Source organism: Lethenteron reissneri, chromosome 20 (genome assembly GCF_015708825.2).
Source record: "Lethenteron reissneri isolate LAM-NWPU_2019-01 chromosome 20, ASM1570882v1, whole genome shotgun sequence".
NCBI lineage: Eukaryota > Metazoa > Chordata > Hyperoartia > Petromyzontiformes > Petromyzontidae > Lethenteron > Lethenteron reissneri.
In genome coordinates, this window is record NC_083798.1 from 3,026,582 (window position 1) to 3,045,776 (window position 19,195).

Genomic DNA, 19,195 nt, shown 5'->3' on the forward strand with positions numbered 1-19,195 from the left:
GGATAAATATTGATTTAGCTTGTTCCCATATATGTACATGTAAATGTTCAGGTTATGATGTATCAAGGAACAAACATTTAAACAATTCTCAATCGGAAATTGAGGACACGATTGCTAAACTACGTATTTTAATTGAGGTCTTTCGTCATATTGGATTTTTTTAATACCACCATACCAACAAATGGAAACTCACTTTTGTAAGACTATGGCTTAATTAAGATATTGAAACAGCCCATCATCCCTCCGAGGTGAGTAAAACCAGCATAAATTTGGACAGCAGTATTTTATAAATTTGAATGCAGTGGAACCCACTCTAGGAACATTCGAACAATCAGATCAGGGCCACTGAAGACAATGAGCAACCACCCCACTGCTTAGGAGACACATTTAATCTGGATTATTTAATTGCAAAATGCGTTTTTAAGTAAAAAAAACGTGGCACTTATAACTGTTCACATGCATTGTGAAAAGGATGGACGTCATGACACTGAACGTATCCGTTTACAAAACATCTTTCATCTACGACCCTGAGTCAGTGTTGTAATTCCACATTCCCAAGCTGAGAGTCGGTCTGTCAAAAGGTGAACGACTGCTGACTTCTCACAAAGAGGTACTAATTTTATTCACTCTCGAGGGATGCCGGACTGAATTATTCTCCCCAACCTGGATGAGATCTCCAGAATTTGATAATTCAAACTTCCAAATTGAGTCACGTGCTTTAACCACAGCGCCACCCGGCCGGGTACTAACACATCCCCCCACATTTGTAAGACGTACCATATTCTCGTAGCAGGGACTTAGCAACAATGAAAAGTGTCCGCAAAAGGTTGTAACAGTAGGCAAAATGTATATGGCACCGCAAACATATGGACAAAGCGAATTGGATGACTTGCAACTAATGTGTGGATGTATAATATATAGACGCCACGTGAAGACCAGACCACAACACTTCATCAACATAAGTATTCAGGAGAAGCAAACACCCAATGTATAAAAAAGATAACCTGGCCATTGGCAGATTAGCAGAAGCTTTTTGGCAGCAATGCTGGTGAACAACGTAAGGCTTGGCATGACATTCCCAACAGCACTCATCCTAGGGATAAACCAGCCTCTGTTGCCATAGGAATTTGGAATTCCAGCAGCGGCTCAGGACAACATAGATAAATGTTGCCCCAAGGTTTGTTTGAGCAGGCAAGACACTTTTGACTTTATTTATACAGGAAATGTAATAGCAAGGGCAGTGTCGAGAACATGTGGAAATATTGACAGTCCCAAGGGCATGAATAAGCCACAAATTAAATGCCTACCCCATGCCCACCAAAAGAAGAATGGTAAACATTAACCATCTGGCTTCGTGACATGTATCCTCATTTGATGGCAGAATAGTAACAGCTAAACTTGCTTTTTTAATTACTGTATTCTAAATTAAACGCATTAGCTGACCAATTAATTTTTTTTAAAGATGCATGTCAGCATTGCATATCAATTGTGCGACAGGTGTCATGCCTTGTAATTAAGATTTTTCCGGTGGGACTTTGTGAAAAATGTAACATCACATTATGCAGGGAATGGTCTCCACTAGATGACAATACAGAATAACGTCTGAAGTCATGTGAATACACCTCTTGAACAACACTTAGGTGCCCTGAAAAAGAGTGTTCGTCACGTCAAAATCATACCAAAATGTTTATTTAACACACCTGGATTATGCCGAGTTTAGGGACACATACCATTTTATGAAAAAAATTTGTGCAGTAATTGGTGACCAAAATGAAACCATGAACTAACCACACATGAGCATCCGGTTTATTCCAGGGTGGCTGAAGCCCCAGATTCTAACTCAGGATCCTCATTATTGCTGGCAGTCCTTTAACACAATATTAGAGCCGAACCACCCAGACACCTCAACATTGAGTGTAGATCTCATCGAGGTAGTTTCACCGTGCAGGCTTAGGGCTTTAAATTTATATAAACCTGTTTTTGTTTTACCCTTGAGTAACATCACGAAAGTGATGTCTACAAGCCACGTGGTCCAACGACACCAATCATCATCACCATCACCACCACCGGAAGCATGGCTTCGCCACCACAATACAAACACTTTGCGAGTGAAGCTAAAAAAAGTCGCCCCCCTAAAACACAAATGTGTAACCCATTCTAATGGACTAACTCACACCCTATAGGACACAACCAAAATTATTGAGTCTTATCATTATGCGATTTATACTCCATGAAACTAAGACCAGTCAATTCAACTGTTCGAGAACTAACATATCGCGCAAGGCAATTAGAAAAAAATCACCCTGAAACAGACTCGCCGAGCGTCAAGAATTTTCCAGGAGGCTCCTGCTTGGAACGTCTGGCCAGTTCCTCGAGTTATGGTAACCCTGTGGATAAACCGGCTGATTATATTTTGCTCTTCTCATAAAAAAAAACGCCACGTCAAAACATCTCCCTCCTCGAATTGAGCACGTGGCAGTGTTCTTCTCCACCTGTAGACGAGTCGTTCATTCCAACTTTATTATCAACTCATCATTGGACAGATCGTGGGCTGAAATGTGCACGGCAGTTTAACCCTTTCCCGTTCCGAGACGTCTGCTAATTCACCACTGAATCTCTAAACGCGCAAGCGGCTATTGTTGATTTTATTTAGAGGCGCATCGCTGTTATTTTTAAAGACATTGTACTCACCGTAGAGAAATGTAGCAACACGACCGCACTATAATAGCTGGCGCCAAACTGTGCCACGCCCTCGCGTATGGCCCTCTTCCGATTCCGCTCTGATAACGTACGTGTACGTCATTGGATCAGAATGGGAAGAACTGAAGACGTACACATACGTCATCGGAATGGAAATGGGTTAATCCAAAACCTTGCGACTTTTGAGTAAAGCATTAAAAATAAGGTACCGCCGAGAACGAACTGTTTTGGCTCTACACACGTCTCCTTTACAGGATTGAGCATGCTGGGGTCAGATGAGTTCTAAATGTGGCAGTTGATAAGAATGTTGCGAGTTTTTTTGGATCAAAAGGAAAATAAATGAATTGGTTCTGGGAATGGGCGTGTGTTTATGGCTATGCAGATACAGCGAGTTGTTCAGCACACAAGTCTGCAGAAACAACCAAACAATATTAGCAGAAAGAGGGAAGACGGGCAAGAGGGTGAAAATAAAAGGGGATTGATCACAAGGGATGGGTTTCTCATGACAGAAGAATTCTTCAGAAATGAGAAGGGCAGGAACAGATGGGGATTTGTGGCCGGCACCCTCTTACACAGCACGATTTGTTTACCACTTTTGAGCCTGGGGCCTCACCATGTGAATGTGGAATTTCCACCACCAGCTCCAATTCCGTTGAGCAGGGGGACAGGTTTTACTTGACATTGACTTGTAAATAAGAAAACGAATCTGGGCTCTGACCTGTTTAGAAGACAACGGATGGAATCATCCACACCCACACAAACTATGTCCAAGCACCAAGATGCTTTCTCGATACAAGACTCTAACCTTGACCCACGTAGGTCACTCACTGTCATTATCCTGAACAATGCATCCTATTAGCCCAAATCTTACTGTCAAGCAAGTGAATATGCTCAGAAAGAGAAATCACGCAATGGTAAGCACTACAGCATGTCATTTACAAATGTTTTAGTTATAGTAAGATGTTGATTTACGAACGAAAATTTTAAACCAAAAATATTACACCTATCACGGCAACAATATTGTACAGTAAACCTTATTTGAACCGCGGTGATTGTAAATAGTGCAAAGGTACACTGTGACAAGTAAACAAATTGAAATAAAGAATTATTATAGTTTGCAGAAGTATGCTGGAGTTGCAATGTGAATACGAGTCATCGAAAAACAAGATGTGTGTAATGTTCTCTTTGATACGTTGAGGGTGCAAACTTTTCCAATTATCCAGTACTGGAAGGTTACTTTAAAAAAGTAATCAGCCTCGGACTACTTAAGATTTTACATATAAAGTAACAGAATTCCACGTGTAATTTCCAAAGTAACTCAATAGAAATTGATTACTTTTTAGAGCTTTCCAACTTTGGTTGAAAGTGTTTACGGAATTAGCTCTGTCCATCTGTCCCTTAATAGGGGGTGGGCACTAAGACATACTGAAAACCGCATGTCGGAAAGCATTACATAATCCTTGCCTTCCACGTGATTTATCCTAACTTGATCAAAATAAATTTAGGCTGGTTTATCCGAAGCAATAACAACACTATGCAATGAATTTAGCTATTGCGCAAATGCCAGCGTATTATATTTCTGTGGTAAGCAATCGTCCGTGACAAACGTGGAGTCTTCATGACAATACTACGTATGTTTTTCCATGGTTGTGCTGTTTAGATTTACGATGCATTTTCAGGTTGTACCATTCGTTTTTCGGCACGTTGTCCGACGTTTGTTGCGTGACCTACGTCAGCTTCATCTGCTGCTGTCCTCCTCACATTAATCCAAGCTGTTGACAAGCCATCATTTCCTCCTCCCATTCGGTCTTGGAAGAAACTTTGAATATTTAACGGTAATCATGTAAAAAAAGTAGTCAAGCAGTGCAAGATACATCGTTTACATTCTGACAATGGTTCAATGAGATAGCATTCCCGGAATCTGGCTTTGGTATCTGGCGACAGGAACACGTGACTTGTGAGCAGAGGTCGCAACCGGGTACCCGATACCCATACCCTACCCGATACCCGTACCCGGCCGGGTACGGGTACCCGTTTGCGACCCTGGTGCGGCCAGGTACGGGTAGACCGTGAGTCACTGGTGAGTAACTGTTTGTCACTCATTTCCCAACGTCTTGTCTCTTCTCACAATTCAAGTTCCTAGAATCAACCCACCCGTGCCTGCAACGTGGCTTCATCCCAGAGGTCGCAATCAGGTACCCGATACCCGTACCCTACCCGTACCCAGGCAGGGTACGGGTAGGGTACGGGTACGGGGCCGGGTACACGTTTGGGACCCTGGTGCGGCCGGGTACGGGTACGGGTAAGGAATCAAAACCCGTTTGCGACCTCTGCTTGCGAGGCATCACTCCCCAGCAAATTGGTCCCATGGTCCCATGGTAAAGACTCCCTTATTTCGTATGGATCTAAATTTTGAGTAGCAACTCCAAATCGATGTCTAGGTTGTTAATCCGGGCACAGGTTAATCCCACTCGCGCATTTGGAAGAATGCTCGCAGTGGACATCATTTCAGGATGCGTATGATAAACACCGACCACATCTTGGAATCCTCGGCCAAAGGACACGTTTGTTCACGTGCCGCAGCCCAATGAGCAACGATTTACATTCTGTCGCAGCTGCTACACGTTATTTTCTCAGCTGTTAGGGTATCATCATCATCGTTAACTGGAGAGAATGTTTATTTCGTATAAACCCTTTGACAACGGTGAAGTAAAACAACCTCACGCCATCTGGCTGTAAAAGAAAACCCAGTTGGGACCCACAGGCGAGTAATTGTTGTATGTCACAAGTCCGCTTGTCGCCGCTGCACGACTCTCTGTTGTGCTTTGGGATGGATTGTACCGCGAGTTGCTCGGGACAATGTCTTACGTTGGCCGACATCGGTTCCTGAAGAAGCTCCAAGAGTGTGGAGCGAAACGTCGGACATCGTCCCGAACAAGAACAACAACACTCGGCACAACACGAAAACGCATCGTGTATCGCTGGTTATAAGTATGTGCAGCTTCAGAAAATTGTGCGTAGCATAAACACGATTAAACGTGCAAGACACAGGAGCCAAGGTTAATGGTCAGTAATCGATACACCAATGATAGGAAAAGTGTTCATCAGTTATTTCTTTGCTTTTCACACATATGCATGAGTATGAATTGTTTTGCCTCTTACCCTACTGTCACATGACTTGAAATGTCTTCACACGTTTTAATGTATAACAGATAAGATGTTGCATATATACATGAATATGGTATCTCAATGGGCTCTCACATGATTAAATGAAGGGCTGACTGAACTTGATTTAATGACCGAATGATACATAGCCTTGTAGGTCAATACCTTGATAAGCAGGTTAGGCTTTTCACACAGTCTCTGAAGTGAACTTCAAGTACCAACAAGACTGCGTTTACCATTGGACGCCAAGTCAGCAGGCGAAAACCCCTTTTTTTGTCAGAAGCAGTCAAGACGCTAATCCTGCATAAAGTAGCCTCGTGTTGCCAGGGCTTAAGGGTGGGTTGATGTCGAGGGCCAGTTGCGGTCAGGGTGGGTGTGGAACAGAAGGGGGGGGTGCGTAGTTGGGAGGTGTAGGGGAGCTGGGAGGGACCCAGGAGCAAATCTTTCAGAGTTCGGAATGTGACTTTCCCCGCAGCGAGAGTAGGAAGTTGATAAAGTCAGCCTCCTGCAAGGAGAGACGAGAGAATCAAATCAGACGTCGTGTTACAATACGACACATGTCTTGCAATACTGCCGTGGGTATGCACTGGTCAAACGGCATTTCAGTTTTAAGTCAAGATGTCAACGCTGTCTGTCTCGCTGGTCAAACGAGCGTGGGGCAGTGTTCATCTCTCTCGGTGGCCCCAAGGCAGTGGTGAGAATCCCACATTCTTGTGGTGGGGGCCAGTAGCTGTGTTGTACAACCAATACTACCTTCCCACAAAGCGGTCATCATTGAATTCCAAATTCCAATAAGTACAAAGATATGGTAGTTTAAAATGCGCTGCCATGTAGAAATACAACATTTCTCAACACTCTAAATTTGATCAAAGCCTTTATTTAGACTGGAGGAATCCGATGAACGAAATGAAAGTCTTTTTCACAGATGCACAGTTTGTCTTCATTTGGATGTACTGGCTAAAATCACCCACAATGCACCTGCCAGACAGATGTCAACATCTGAGGAGATTTAAACATGTTTATTACTTAGATGGCAGACAGTCTGGGCGACTGATGTGTTACAGGCTTGAGCTGTGTGGTAGATAGATTGGCAGTATAATCGATTCTTTTATCTGTCTGTGCAGAGTTTGCCTCAAGCCAAATAAACACTCAATCAAGGAAACACTCAATCTGGATGAAGTTGAAAACCAGTGAGGCTTTCCTGGATAAAATAAATAGCACTGTTATGACAAAGTACACTTTGATAACTGTTTTTTTTACCCTTTTATCTGACAAAACTGACACCTTTTTTACAAGGAGTCATGTTTGCATTGACCACAATACCTGCGGTCGGAATGCAAACAAAAAACACAACTCTGATAATGTATGCACTGTCCTTGCAATTGATTGGTCCACACCCGAGACAGCTTTTCTTAGAGCCTAGTCTCACATGGTGTTGGACCAGATGACGCCAAAAGGCGCACTAAAAAAAAAAGGTGTCAGTTTTGTTGCCAGATAAAAAGGTAAAAAAACAATTATCATATTTTTCTACTGGCAAATAAGGTTCCAATAAAGTACACTTTAATGTTATTTTCCATGATATATTCATTTGTTGCGTTTACATTTTTTAAGTTGAATTGAAAACTGAATTAATAATGTTTAACACGGAGGCTTTCGCGACCAATATCATCCATAACAGTTTTTTTTGGGTTAGATCGCGTAAATATATAAATGTGTCGTTGAACGCGTTTGGCACGTTCTGTTTACGTGACAAACCTTCCTAATCGGCTGTGTGTGGCGGGTTTAACGACACATTGTTGCAAAGTAGGGACACTGTACAGGCAGCCCTGCAAGCCCCCACTCACCTGTCTCCCGCCAGTGTACGGCCCCACAAACTTCCCGTATGTGTAGTGGTTCATGGTGGGGTAGCCCCTCACGCCCTCTTGACTGCACAGCTCGTTATTGTCCTGCTTTGTGCAGTCCACAGCTGCCAGGGCCACCTGGTAAACAAATACAGGGCAGAGGTCGCAACCGGGTACACGATGACCGTACCCTACCCGATACCCGGCTACCTGTACCCAGCCGGGTACAGGTACCCGTTTGCGACCCTGGTGCGGCCGGGTACGGGTAAGGAATCAAAACCCGTTTGCGACCTCTGATACAGGGTGCTTCAAAAAAAATGTTCACACTTCTGAGAATTTGCAACAACGCCACAAGACATGTGCTGCCTCCGGGGCTCTGGAGACCACCTGGAGAAGATTGAAGGCACGCGTTGACAATGATGGTGAACAAGTTATTATGAAGTGGAGACTGAATTCTTGAAGCTATTAACATTCATTTGTTATCAAGTTACAATAGTCCCATGTAACTGTTAATACACCTTGTGTGTGTCTGTTGACGGATTTGTACAATAGTCACAATGTTTTAGTAACTTAATTGTATTAGAATTCTTGACTGAAAGCTTTCGATCTTCAGGAAGACGGCTTGTGTTTCGATCGAAACGTCATAGTTTTTTGTTATATTCTTTGAACCTATCTACGTGACTTTACCGAAAGACCCAAGAATATTTATTGTAATTGTAATATGATCCGTCAAAACATAATCTGGCCAAGCCGACTCATACTGCAGGGACTTTAACACAGATTCATGTGCCACGGTTTAATTTGCTCCGCTTTCTATATGCTCCATTTCACACGCTTTTATTTAACTCACTCTGTCTGTTGTTGTCGTCGTTGACGTATCCTCAAATCTTGTAACTCAATTTTAACCCACTTCCCAATTTTGTATCGACTGCAAACTTGGTATACTTATGTCATACTGATGACAATACTATATTCTATATATATAAAAAAACATATTTTTAAACATTCATTTTTGTATGTTATGTTTCGGCTTGGCTCTAATTGTCCACGCTCAACTGACGTTGGCTGTAAATCACCACGGTCCCCTTACGTTATGGCAAGCCGCAGGGCCACTTCCTGGAGTCGTGGAGTTCTGCCATTACTCGTACGGTACATTTAATTAAAGCGTGTTTAAAAAAAGTCTTTTTTAATATTACTTATCTATACTTTGTTTGCTTTTGTTGTCTTGATGACACAGGTCACTCGTGAAAATGAGATTCAACCTGGTCTCTTGAGTTTTCATCTGGTTAAACTAAATAAACTTGAAACAGCGCTTCAGGGATGAGGGATTTCCACCACTGCCTTGGGGCCACCGAAAGCACGAGGTGTCGACAAGTAATAAAAATACAATCGCAATCTGCACGCTGGCTTTTTGACAAAATCGGGTTTTTAATCAGCCAGTATCTCCCCCTGATGAGCAATAAGTCATTGCTCATCACCATTTGTGGCCCTGAGACAGTGGAGGATATTCCACATTTCCATCGCAGGGGACGAGTTACTGGATAGCACAACCACTGATGATCAGGATTATAAGCCCAGATTGGAAGATGAACTCACAACTCTATGATTGCGAGAAGCATGCGATACAAATACCTCTCAACCCAAACGGTTTACCCTGTATTCTTGTACAGGGACATTAGAGTTTACAGGTCCATACAGCGTACAGCCGTTTCATTACGGGCTTTGTAGGATGAATGTTGAAATGTATAAGGGGCACGGGGTGATCAATCAGGTCTGAATTGGTCTGTAATAAGGTAGGCGCTGACAAGGGGTGACAGGTTTTGTGATACAAACGAGTTCCCTTGAGAACCTGGATTAAACTTGGGTGCCTAACACCAGTAAGCATGATAATGGTTCTGTATATCACGAGACAACTCAGCTAGCCCTGTTGATCATTTAGGTTCATATATGAAGCAGCTGCTCAAAATTAAGCTAGAAGCTCAATTAGTCAATGGTATGGTCTCAGTCAAGTGAACTGATAATTGAAGACAAAGTAGCATTTTACAACTTATTTAACTTTGCCCGATCAAGGTTTATAAAGCAGAGACGCATAAAGTGACCCATTCACTCATCCGCAGAGCTTAAGGGTTCTGTAAAAAGACAGTGGCTCCAGTTACACAGTTTATAGGCCCTTTTCTGTGCATAGTGCTTACAAAGAATGAGATGCTCACGGTAAAAATGAATCAACAGGAAGGAAGTGGCCATGGTAAACACTCACGTACCTTATGGTCGTCTTTGAGTTGTGCGGCTGCAGCAGTGAAGTGTGGCTTGGCCTGTTTGCAGTGGAAGCACCCTGAAAACAGAGTCCAGTGGTAATTCAAGGCCTGGATCCAGAATGACATCTCGAAGATTCTTAAAAGCATCATTGATAAACGACCACAGCACAGCCAGTTTCAAGAATGACCCAACTATACGTGTGTTTCTCAAAAAGTAAAACGAAGGCAGGATTTTGATGCTTCAAGTTCAATATATAAAGCTAAGAGTGAGAGGAAGGCACTATTTGGATTGTTACTATTCAATGTTATTACAAATATGCATGAATTGAAGCCGCTGCATAGCAATAGGAAGAGGCTGGAATATATACAACGTACATAAACCACCGATGCAGAGACAGACCCTCGGCATGAGAAAATGGAATCTGCATCATTGATTCAGGGCCAAACATCGGCGTTCGATGTCACCAAATTTTCTGAACTTGAGCAAAGAAGACATTTGGCTGTGGGGCTACGATTCGGTACGCGGTGTGACGGCCGCGTAGCGCAGCGTCGCGGCAACGACAGCGCTGCTTGGCGACGGCAGCGCCGGCTACCCGGCGTCCCCGCCAGACGGAGGAGCGACTCACAGGGGGCGTAGAACATGAGCAGGGCGTGACGCTTCTTCTTGAGGAAGTCGCGGAAGTTGGCCACCGACAGGTGAGCCACGTCGTTCTCCTGCTCGTCCCACGGCACCTCTGGAGGCGGTGGCGGCTGGGGGCTGCCGGCGGGCACGGAAACAAACCGCCACAGCTCGTTACAAGGCGAGACGCACCGGGCCCGAAGTGATACGTCTTTAAATGGTGTGCAGGTGTTGTCTCGCATAGACGAAATTAAACAAAGGGCCTAACTTGATAATGGTGATTATAAAGTGCTACTCCAAAACAAGTGATGTTATCTCCTGACCTCAGCTATGTAGCGTTTAAAAATTAAATGTTTATCTAAGAGAAAAAGTGTTTGTGTCAATTTAAAACGGTGAGGGTCAATGTTGTGCGGTATCTAACTAGAAGTCAGTAAACCTGGCTGCCCTCTCTCTCTGCTGCTGTGAAGAAAAGTATTGACTAAAACATTAACCAACTGTGTTTGTTTTAATTAAAAGGCAGCGTGAGCAATAGAGGCAAGGATTTATGTGTATATGCGTGTATATACCGCTATCCATACATCTTAATATTTTATTGATTTGGGTTAATTTACACGAACAAATGCCTTAATCTGCCCATGCGACACTGTGGTGAGAGCCCATGACTCACCGTGGAAAAGTCGTGGGTTCAAATTTTATTTAGTAAAAATTTCCTCTGGGGTTGATATAGATAATATAGAAACACGCAGTAGCGTATATTGTCTAATAAATCATGTAATTTCTTGTGAAGAGACTCCCCTCGACCGTAGTAATGAGGACCCAGGGCCACTAACACAGACAAGCGTTGCACGACACTCGTTTGTGTAGTGGAACACTTTTGACTTTTCACCTATTTTAAGCATGTTTTGATAAGTTATTGTCAAACGCACACACGACGCATACATGGCAGGTGCCTGTCAGTACGTATGCATGTATGGTGAACTTCTGTCGCACCATACGTAGCCAACCGTCCCAATCGGAGGTGCGGGGAAGGACAACAAACTAAACATAAAAAGCAGTTCTAAACAAATTAGTTTTCAATCTCGATTTAAAAGTGCATAGCTCCAGTGGTGACTGCCTTTGTTCGACGGCGAGGCAAAAGCCGCTGCGAGGATGACCGGAGATCGCATGATGGTTTATGCTTCTTGACAAGATCGGCAAGATTTCGATGTAAAGCTTTCGCGACTGCAGGGATTCATCTTATTGGTTCTTTCGGTAAAGTCACGTAGAAGGGAAATAATAAAATAATAAAAATATAACATAATAAAATAATTCTCACGACGTTTCGGCCACAACGCAAACAGGTCTGTCGAGAAGACAGCGTCTGAATGACACACCCCAGGCTTGGAGCGTCTATTTAAGCTGGGATGGAGGGGAAAGGGCGCCTTGACAAAATAATTTGCATATGAAGAATTTTAGCATATTTATGGGAAATGCAGATATGCGATTCGTACTACTTGTGAAAAATGCGTAGGAGGTTTGGCGGGGGGTTTAAAGTCATATTATGCCCGTGCATTATGCAGGATTAGCAGCATCAAAGGGAGGGGATAGGGGGAAGCATTAACAAAGGGAAGATCAGCGAGGTACTGTGATTCATCGGTGGCATACACACTCGCGAATCCAAGAGAGGATCTTGTCCTTGGATCGCAGGTCAGACACGGTGTATTTCTCCTCCCCGTCCTGGAAGAACTTCGTCGTGGGAAAGCCCTTGATGGAGAAGCGCTCGGCAAGGGCTCTGTGTATGGTGGCATCAACAGCTGCCAAGACCCCAGGGCTCTGTGACAAACAAGGCATAGATCCACCGTATAGCCTTAACAGACTGTTGGGGCTAGTGCTGTTAGCGAGCACCTATGAAGGCCGGTATGGCACACGAGGGGGTGGGTGGCTCGCACCGCGCCAGGTCGCCTTTGTCTCTCTAGTGGTGAATTTTACACATCGCACCAGGTACTGTACTTATTTGAGGCTGAGTCGACCTCGGGGAGGCCCAGGATCTGCTTAAATAACCGTCACCGGTGTTGGGTATAAGCGGTACACGAACTCGGGTCACCGGGTTCATAGCGCAGCCTACCACTCCCCACTTTGACAAGCAAGCAAAGACAACGACACACAATAAATACACGAATGCCCACTTCAGACTTACAAACTGTAGGGACAAGTTCTATTACTGAGTGCACCTATTCAGGTTGGCAGAGTAGCACTACACTGGACCACCAATGTCTCCCCAGTGCCGATGTATGTTGAACTTCTTTCGCACCATACGTAGTACATACACTGCCCCAGTTACCGACCAGGACAGGTTTAAAAACACCTGATCATGTGCAACGGATGATGTTCATCCCAGCTGGGAATCAAACACAAGTTGCTGGAATTATACCATAATGGTCTAACCATGGCACTACGTGAACACCCACAGCTATATGCATGTGAAATTGTCTGCAGTGCTTACATACGTATCGTATGGTCATCGAAACACGTGAGCTGCATAATGAAGAGCTTTTTTTCTGACACCCATGCAATTTAAGTAACTGCTTGAAGCTTGTGAATGGCACAGTGAGGTTTGCGGCTTCCGATCCACTAGAGGGCACTGTAAAGAAGCTTTACTGCTATTTGCCTTTAGCTCTGCGGCCTCAAGAAAAGTCATCCAGTAGCTATAGATGCACGCTATGGTTCGCATTAAACTCAATGGTGTCAAGTGAAGGTCAAGAGGCCAACTGTGTGTCTGTTAAAACCTGTCCATTTGTAAACTTTCTTAAAATCTTCGCAGTTTTCTTTGGGCCCCAGTGTACAGTATCATTTTCAGCTCCAAGTCGATCTCTCTCTCATCTCTCTCAATCTGCTCTGCAGAAGGTCCTTTGACTGCTGCGATAGCCTATTACGTATGTTTCTGTTGCAAGGCGTGACGATTACGGCTATCGATGGTCATGCACCGCTCTCAATGCAGTGCCTCAACATTTGTGCAAATCCTACACAAAGCAGCGCATCAAGTGACACTTCCATGGGGCTCTACATTCAAACAGAAGCAGCCGCGCATTCATTAATTCGCCATTCACTCGCGTCATTCTTTAATCTTATTTTTTAACTTTCTTGTTTAGCACAGAAGAGACACTGCATTGCAGAATTAACATTCTCACGTTTTCCTCTTCGTTGAGAATCTTCGCAGCCTCGTCGTAGTCTGGTTTCAGCTTTTTGCAGTGCCCGCACCCTGCGTTGCACATCGTCCAGTTAGGATTAGACGGCCGGCAGCATTAAGAATAAACAAAAAAACGAATGCACAAAAACAACCGTCACATTTAATTTGTTTTGCCCATTAATTTGGCATCGTCCAGCTCTGAGGATTACCAATTTTGGTCAGGCTGCCATTCAGCGAACACTCATTGCAGGTGTGCTGCTTCATGTCGATAAGAGGATTATTGAAGACATTCAACAGAAGTTCTGTGACGTCATCTTCCATGAAATACCCTCAGGCGCATTGTGATGTTACACGGTTGGCTGTGACATTTGCCAACGGGAAATTGTTTCATAACCCCAAGTGGATAATGGGACAAAAAACAAACAAACATCAAATTGGCCTGATAAGCTAAATTATGTTTTACTTCACGCGCGCGCGCTTTGACGGAAGAGTGCATCTCTATTGGTCCGTCTTGCTTCTCATTATCGTTTGCACTTTAAGGCAGTAAGTAGTGGGTGTTTGAATAACCAAACAGTGTAGGCGGATTTTGTTTGTATAGAATGGGGTCACATCCTCTATACAAGAAAATTCACCGTTGATTCCCTACCAAAGTGGAACTCGTTTTATCAACCCAGGAGGGTTGACTCCGGACCAGGATTTGAACTCGCTGTCCTTCCCCATTGTACGTCAAGCACTCAAAGCACGGTGACATCACTTTAAAGTCACCATCGAATAATGCATCAGCGTGACTGGTCAGCACAGTTAGTGCGACACGGAGTAAAACCAAAATGATTGCGTGTTGTGATTGCTACGTGTGACTTACAGGGGGCGTAGAACATCACCAAAACATTGGGGTGCTTGTCCACAAAATCCTGGAAGTCTTCGTCCGTCAGATGAAACACAGCAGAGTCTGTCTCACTCCATGCCACCTCGGGAACAGTGGGCTTGGGCGATTCAGGGCTGTAGGGGGGTGTAAACGTGCACAAGCGCGTGTACACGCAGACGCACAAAGATCCTCCGATTAGTCTTGCACTCTCTACAGTGCACGTACAATCGCTTGCCTTGGTCTCCCCATTGCTGCCACACACGTGCGCACACGCGCAAAAATGCTGCAGGTTTTCCAAGCAACTAGATTTGGCATCAAAGACTAACCTTTTATAGTTCAAACACATTCCGCAGCGTTGCTGTAGTCAAATTCGACTGGAAATGGCTTTTATTTATAACGATGAAATGGTATAAATATGCTACAGCAGTCAAAATAAGTAAAATTTTTTGCAACTCCAAACACAAATATGAACCACATAAAGCGCATGAGGCACTATATATTGAACTTACTTTTTTAGCCATTCAATAATATCTTTGGCCTGAGCTCCGTAACTTTGGTAGTTGAATCGGAATTTTCCTTTCCTGGAAGAAACAAGAGCAAATGGCAAAACAAAAAACTTTAGAAATGAGTACCGCATAAAAGTTTTGCCTGCATTGCAAAATAAAAACAAGCACGAGATCGGCACTCGACGTAGAGACGTCCGTGCACAAAAAACAGGGACAGCAAACGCGTTCTAAACGGTTGCATTTTTGCACGCACGATCAAATGTAAATATCTCCGTAATTTATATAGACATACATACATATACAGTACCTACACACCCTTGTGCATGCCCTATTATATGCAGTGAAAAAAAAGTCTAATTGTCTCTGCTTAAATTCTGATTAGCACGGGGTGCAGTGGCCGTCAGTGGTAGACAATTCCACATTCCTATGGCAGGAGCCACCATTAAGGAGTTCTCCATGAAGCAGGAATTACTTAATCAACCATGAAGGCATAACGGGCTGCTGAATCGATACTCAACTGAAATTTTAACTCACATTATGCATCGAGTGCTCTGACAGTGAGGCTATATTTGCAACAACAAAAAATAAGTCAACAATAAAACAATGCAAGACTTTGAAGGTTAATGCACCCTTCAAATGGGAATGTGAGATGCCATCTCATCTGCGCTTTATTTCTAGAAACACTGTCATAGTTGCAGGCCTCAAAGATCGCCGGACACGCATTGCGGTCACTGAAATCGCCCTCCCATCAAGCAGGTGCCCAGTACCCGAAGCACAACTCAGTCAAATGGCATGGTTGCAATTCAGTTTGGTCACGACTTCAGTGCCAAATCTGGGGTGGCACTGCACTGAACAATTAGTCAGACCTCAGTGGCTCAGGGAGCTCATAATGGCTGTAACAGATCAATGAGCTGGCACCACTGGGATCCATCCAGGGTTCAATCCTGCATTTCAACCATCCTAAAAATACAATGCAATTTGGATTCATATAGCATCTAAAATATGACCGCATCTTAAAACACTATACAGTACCGGTGGGCACATTTATTTTACAGAGAGGGCCATTTCAGCCAGACAGAGAGGAAAAATGGAAGGTCTTGGGCCTGCACCTAATCTAATTTTATATTTATAGAGCGCCCCTTCACTCAAGGTACTTATAACACAGTTTCAAAAATTGTGGCAGAATGGAACGATTTATATGGCAGGAAGTTAGGGGCACGAATGACTGGGCTGAAGGGAGTTCAAGAGTATGGGGTGAGCACGAGTGATCGGAAATGCACGGGTAATGAACAAATAAAGTGTTGTTGTATTCTTGGCTTTCAAATACAGCAAGTTTGATGGTCTCAGCCCATTGGCAAGATTACAGGAAAAAAAAACCCGAAATGTAAAACAATTTCTTCAAACATTGATAAAAAAATAAATGTATATTAACTGGAATGATATTTCCAATTTGGTGGTGCTGTGGCTAGAAAAAAAACGAGGCTCAAAGTCTTTTTGTGGAGTATTCAAATCCCACTTGGGGGTTCACTAATCCTTCCATGGTCGATATAAAACAGTACCACTTTGCGGGAAGCCAATAGTTGCACACAGAGATGTGGAATTTATACCAATGGCTCTGGACCACCAAGGGACGTGTACACAAGCCCAATGCCTGACACAGCAAGGAGGCCATCGTCTTAGTTGGTGGCCCCGCCGAGCCAGAGGTTTGCAAATCCACATTTCTATGGTGGTGGCCAGTCTCTCCATAGAACAAGATCTAAACCTATTTCTAATAGGGCAGTTCTCATATGATTGACATTGCATGGTGCTTGTCTTGAATTGCCAATGTTTGGATGTGTTAGAGATACGAACAAAAAGGAATACCTAAAGGGACGCAGTTGATTGTGTGGTAATGTTTACCAACATTTCTTCATTTTATTATTTTTTTCTATCTATGTGACTTTACCGAAAGACCCAGGAGAGCATGTAAATATGGTGTTAAAAACTGAAAGTTAGTCCAGAGTTATGGCAGTATTTCAGTGCTGCAAATATAACTGTTGCATTACCTGCCCTCAATAAGTCAAATACCACCACCTCGAATGAGCAGTTTGCTACGTACGGCGTGAAAATAAGTTCGACATACGTACCTACAGTTCTCAATGTGGATGAGACCTCACCGATTCAACAATTACAGTCCCTTCAGTAATGAGGGGGGCTGCCGTCATTGTGTTAGCTACCTTTGTCACGATTAACAAGTCTCATCCACCTCACCCATTCTGTTTTGACACCTGGCCCATGCTTGAGTAACTACTTGTCACCTTGATTTCAAATTTTCTCGGATTTTCAACCTACGCAATGAAAACACTGCTTCCGACGACTTCAATTCTCCGGGTATAGAGTAAAAATAATAATTACACAGCGAGGAACTATCTTCATTTTTCGAAGCGTTCATACACACTCCTTGGTTTTATTCGGTAAAGTCAGGTAGGTAAAAATAAAATAAAAATGAAATAAAAATGAAAAAACAACTAAATTAATTTAGTAGTTTTTTCATTTTTATTTAATTTTATTTACTTTACCGAATAAAACCAAGGAGTATGGATTATTGCAGTCACGAAAACTTCAAATCAAATCATACAAATTTGTCAAGGGTCTTTAGACAATGGTCTAACAGATGTAGCATCTTACCAGTAACATTTAATAAAAAAAATATGTACAGGATATAAATAAACAAAAAAACCCACGTGGCTTGGCAAGCACATTGCAAATCAGCCTCACAGAACGCTCAGCCTCTGACTCTTTTAAACGCGTTCAAGCAGTTGGTCAACTTGAACGCTCGACAATAAAACTGACATATGCGGTGCTTTAACAACCTAATAAAACAACGCTTATAAAAGGGTAGAACTGCACACAAGCGTTTAAAACGGTTGTCAAATGCCATGTCTTTAACAGTTATGTTCGTGAGTAAAAAACACTTTATACACAACTCGAAAACTGTTAAGCACAAGCTACACACGTGAGTAAGTGAACATTCTAGTCGTGTGGAAAGGGCGCGAGGAACTCTTCGGGCAGGCTGGGGTAAGCAACTTGTGGACGTTTGAAAACTAATGCAGGAGGAAAGCGTTACAGACGTATCCCAGAACAGGACGCATTGATAGGTGGGGCGTGAGCAGGATGGGAAAGAGAGAACATTACCAAACCAAACAACGTGCAGACACCCAAAGGTTGGAAACCAAGGGGAAGGTGGACAGGCAGATGATGCGATGCTCTAGTAGCAGACCTGAGAGGGTGGCGGCTACTGACTGCACAGCAGTTGTACGATCAGCCGGCGGGAAAGAAGCGATGGGTAGCTGTGATGGCATCAACAACATTGGCCATCGTTACCTCTCATCATCATCAGCAGCAGCCATCATCGATCTGCCGCTGGATGAATCCCTCCCCAAGGCCGTCACCTCGCAGCGATCCATCCGGCACGTAAACTGATCTCAGCGACCCGACTCTGTGGTGGATTTCCTCTCAGATGCGTTCAATACCTTGGCTGCCATTACTCTTACACATCATCCATTCAAGGGGTGTGCGCCCTGCCCAAGCCCTCTTAACTTTTCGTAAAAGTTTGGATGTTATTCACCTGCATATGTTATCGAATCCACATTCCTCTTTCAGTCCCTCAAGTAATTCCAAACGTGCATCTCTCCATGCTCTAAACTTGTACGAAAGTCTGTGCCTTTCCTGTATAGCGATGCTCTTTGATGTCTCTGCGCGCGTATATGTGTGTGTGTGTGCGAGGAACATGCACAGATGCCTATGATGCGTACGTACTCGAAGTAGCAGAAGGTGGGGTAACCAGTCACGTTGAAGTCTGATTTAATCCCATCGAACTCAGCCGGATGTACATTCATTCCAGCCAGAACCTGCAATGCACATCACAGCATTATCACATGCCAGAGTTTAGTCTTTCCCAGTACCATCAATTAAGCTGGGTTATTCCTGCAGGAATCATGTCTGGAAGCTCACGTATGTCTTTTTAGCCATGGTGGCTGCCTCCTGGAACACCGGCTTCATCCTCTTGCAGACGCCACACCCTGTGTCGCACAGGATA

The 19,195-nt window shown here is 43.7% G+C and overlaps 1 protein-coding gene across 1 annotated transcript in view; it reads right to left on the reverse strand.

Moving 5' to 3' along the window:
• Positions 1 to 1,673: 1,673 nt before the first annotated feature.
• The window catches only part of PDIA5 (protein disulfide isomerase family A member 5), a 42,149-nt gene continuing 24,627 nt past the window's right edge, over positions 1,674 to 19,195 (reverse strand). The window contains exons 8-17 of the mRNA XM_061554612.1: positions 19,111 to 19,178; positions 18,916 to 19,007; positions 15,121 to 15,192; positions 14,609 to 14,745; positions 13,748 to 13,818; positions 12,229 to 12,392; positions 10,588 to 10,718; positions 9,968 to 10,038; positions 7,710 to 7,844; positions 1,674 to 6,370 (exon numbers count right to left, since the gene is read on the reverse strand). Of these exons, the coding sequence (XP_061410596.1) occupies positions 6,311 to 6,370; positions 7,710 to 7,844; positions 9,968 to 10,038; positions 10,588 to 10,718; positions 12,229 to 12,392; positions 13,748 to 13,818; positions 14,609 to 14,745; positions 15,121 to 15,192; positions 18,916 to 19,007; positions 19,111 to 19,178 (1,001 nt within the window). The 3' untranslated portion in view covers positions 1,674 to 6,310. The remainder of the gene's footprint in view (positions 6,371 to 7,709; positions 7,845 to 9,967; positions 10,039 to 10,587; positions 10,719 to 12,228; positions 12,393 to 13,747; positions 13,819 to 14,608; positions 14,746 to 15,120; positions 15,193 to 18,915; positions 19,008 to 19,110; positions 19,179 to 19,195) is intronic.